Genomic DNA, 2,683 nt, shown 5'->3' on the forward strand with positions numbered 1-2,683 from the left:
ACTAACAACAGTTATGTTACTTAATTTCTAAATGAAAGTGGACATTACACTGTAACTTACCTAAAATCTTATCAAAATAGTTAAAAAAAGCATCTGCATCAAAACTGATTGGAGTCTCGGAAGGTTCTCTGCAAGATTAAAGGAAATAAGATGATTAGTTTATCTGGAACCTAATTAATGGAAACGTTTTCTGCCGTGCTACTATTCTCAGGAATACTACAGCTATAATTTGAAAAGAGGCACAGTAAGAAAAATTAAAGTTTACAATCTTAAGAGTCCTTCTGCTTAATTTGCATTGTAGGGCAACAGAAATGGGAAAGTCTAATGAAAGAAAAGCAGAAGTTGTTATCTTGTTTGTACACACTATGTCCTTTCTGCTGACCTTAGAACCTATCCACTCTCCATGCCCCATAAAACCTATCTAGCACTAGTAACAGCAATTCGAGTTACCGGTAATTTAAATAGACTATCTCTTTAAGACCTAAATCTTAACAAATAAATAAGGATATAGCTTCCCTTATCTATGCTTTCTTAAAATACAGAACATAAATCTTAATCATTTTATAAGGCTCATGGGCATCAACACTAACCAAGATATATTTGCTGTATTTGTACAGTGCCGGTTCTAGCTGTACTTAATATAATTTGTATTTCTTCTGTTTCTGTTAGCTTCTAAACTGCTGTGGAGTGGGAGGTCAGAAGTCTGAGCTTGCTGAGAACTAGATGTTAGAAGTCCACAAGGCTCTGAATAAAAAACTAAGGAGTGAAGTATATGGTTCCCCAGAGGCCTCTGGGAGAGTGGCTTTTGGATGTATTGACTGGTCTTTCTGACTTACTTCAAAGATGCAAAGGATAAAGCTTCTATAAGTCTGACACCAGATAAGGACCGTATGTAGTCGAGTATAAGCCCAAACAGATATCAGCGGAGGCACCTAATTTTACCATAAAAAACTGCATAAAATGTGCTGGAAAACCCGACTTATACACGAGTACATATGGTTATTACTGTACTAGGCATCATGAGAGAGAAACAAAGCAATGCAACTCCTTTATTTGAGGAGTGGACATGGCAATAATTATAAGTTCAATATTTGGGCTGCTACTATTTAGATAATTATCCTTCAAGACAAATTATATACCGAGGCAGTTCTGCTCCCTTGTGGGTTGAGACTTTGGAAATGAAAGCTTTCATGCTCTCCGAGACGTGAGTCAAGTCATAGTTCTGCTCTTCTACCTGGGACATGGGCTCTGACTCTTTTTTGCCAGCAGCTTCCTGCAGTAGCTGATCCAGCTGATCTGGTGAGAGATGTAGCCACTTGTCATCTGAAAAAGGAGAAAGCATGATACTGTCACATGACTCTTAAGGGAGGATATGGAAAGACTTAGTGGACTCTGGTAATTCTTTCTGGCCCTTCCACTCCAATCCGGTCCATCACTTACCATCCTCAGGGGGAAGGTTTGCTTCTTCCTTCTTAAAGTCTCCTATGTCAAATTGTCTTGTCTGTAACAGGGTTAAGATTTCTTCACCTGGGCTCAGAGCACGAGCGCTATATAAAATAAAAGACATGGCATTTCTTTATACAAGAGCCTAGATAATGACAAATATCGTCATGTTAAACTTGGAAGGGATTATCCAGGTTATTGGTTTAAAAATTTTCTTTGGTTTCAGATATCCTTTCCCAAAATTTACCAGGAACTCTAAAATATAGAGATGTTCAAAAGAAAAACTGCTTTGGTTGAAATGGAGGTTGGAGGCTTATAGACCTCCTATTTCACCCTCCCCTCTTGTTCTTCTGCAGATCCCCGGAACCCCATGAAACCATTTAGAAGCCATTAATCTAGTAAACTCAACAAATAAACTCATTGCCATCAAGTCATTGCTGATTCATAACAACCCCCTGTGGGTTTCTGAGACTGTAACTGTTTACGAGAATAGAAAGCCCAGTCTTTCTCCCAGGGAGCTGTTGGTAGTTTCAAACTGCCAGCCATGCAATCGAAGCCCTCTGTGTAACCACTATGACACCAGGGCGCATACAATCCCTTTACTTATATCTGAGGAAAAGAATGACTCAGATTAATCTAGCAATTATTACCTGCCAGGCTAACAACATAAAGAAATACAAAATTTATTTAGAGTGAGTTATTCTATGATAATAACTTGTTTTATATATATGAGGGGGTACCCAAAAAAAGACAGAATTGTGCTGAATGGAGTAGAGCTTTCCTAGTATGCATTTTTCCAGCTAGGCGAGTCTTGTGCAACTTGTTCTGAGTTAGTGCACCCAGTGGCATATCCTGAAGGTTCTCTCTGGTCATAGTACATTTTTTTATAAAATCAGTTTCACTCGAACCTCATTTTGGAGGATGAATGATTTAAAAGAACAGTTTGCGGTTGTGGAATTCTGTTTCCTTCTTGGGAAAAATGCCACAGAAACTGTTGTGATGTTAAACACAGCTTACAAGGACAGTGTTATGGGAAAAACACAAGTGTACAAGTGGATTTCTTGTTTCAAAAAAGGTGAAATGCTGATTATGGACACCTTCCTACAAAGATGAAAATGTCGACTCATGGTACATTTGGAGTTTGTTCCACCAGGTCAGACTATTAATCAAGCTTTCTCTTTAGAGGTTCTGAAAAAACTGTGTAACAGTGTGTGACAAAAAAGGCCTGATTTGTGGCAGA

At 38.4% G+C, this 2,683-nt stretch overlaps 1 protein-coding gene across 3 annotated transcripts in view; it reads right to left on the bottom strand.

The window, feature by feature from the left end:
• The window catches only part of ECD (ecdysoneless cell cycle regulator), a 36,768-nt gene that overhangs the window by 8,699 nt on the left and 25,386 nt on the right, over positions 1–2,683 (bottom strand). For all 3 annotated transcript variants that reach the window (XM_045291647.1, XM_004701159.2, XM_045291646.1), the window contains 3 exons: positions 1,441–1,547; positions 1,140–1,323; positions 61–128 (listed from right to left, as the gene is read on the bottom strand). In XM_045291647.1, coding sequence (XP_045147582.1) covers positions 61–128; positions 1,140–1,323; positions 1,441–1,547 — 359 coding nt within the window. The remainder of the gene's footprint in view (positions 1–60; positions 129–1,139; positions 1,324–1,440; positions 1,548–2,683) is intronic.

This window comes from Echinops telfairi, unplaced genomic scaffold, assembly GCF_000313985.2.
Source record: "Echinops telfairi isolate 266 unplaced genomic scaffold, ASM31398v2 ScPeMD7_70;HRSCAF=299, whole genome shotgun sequence".
Taxonomy (NCBI): Eukaryota; Metazoa; Chordata; class Mammalia; order Afrosoricida; family Tenrecidae; genus Echinops; species Echinops telfairi.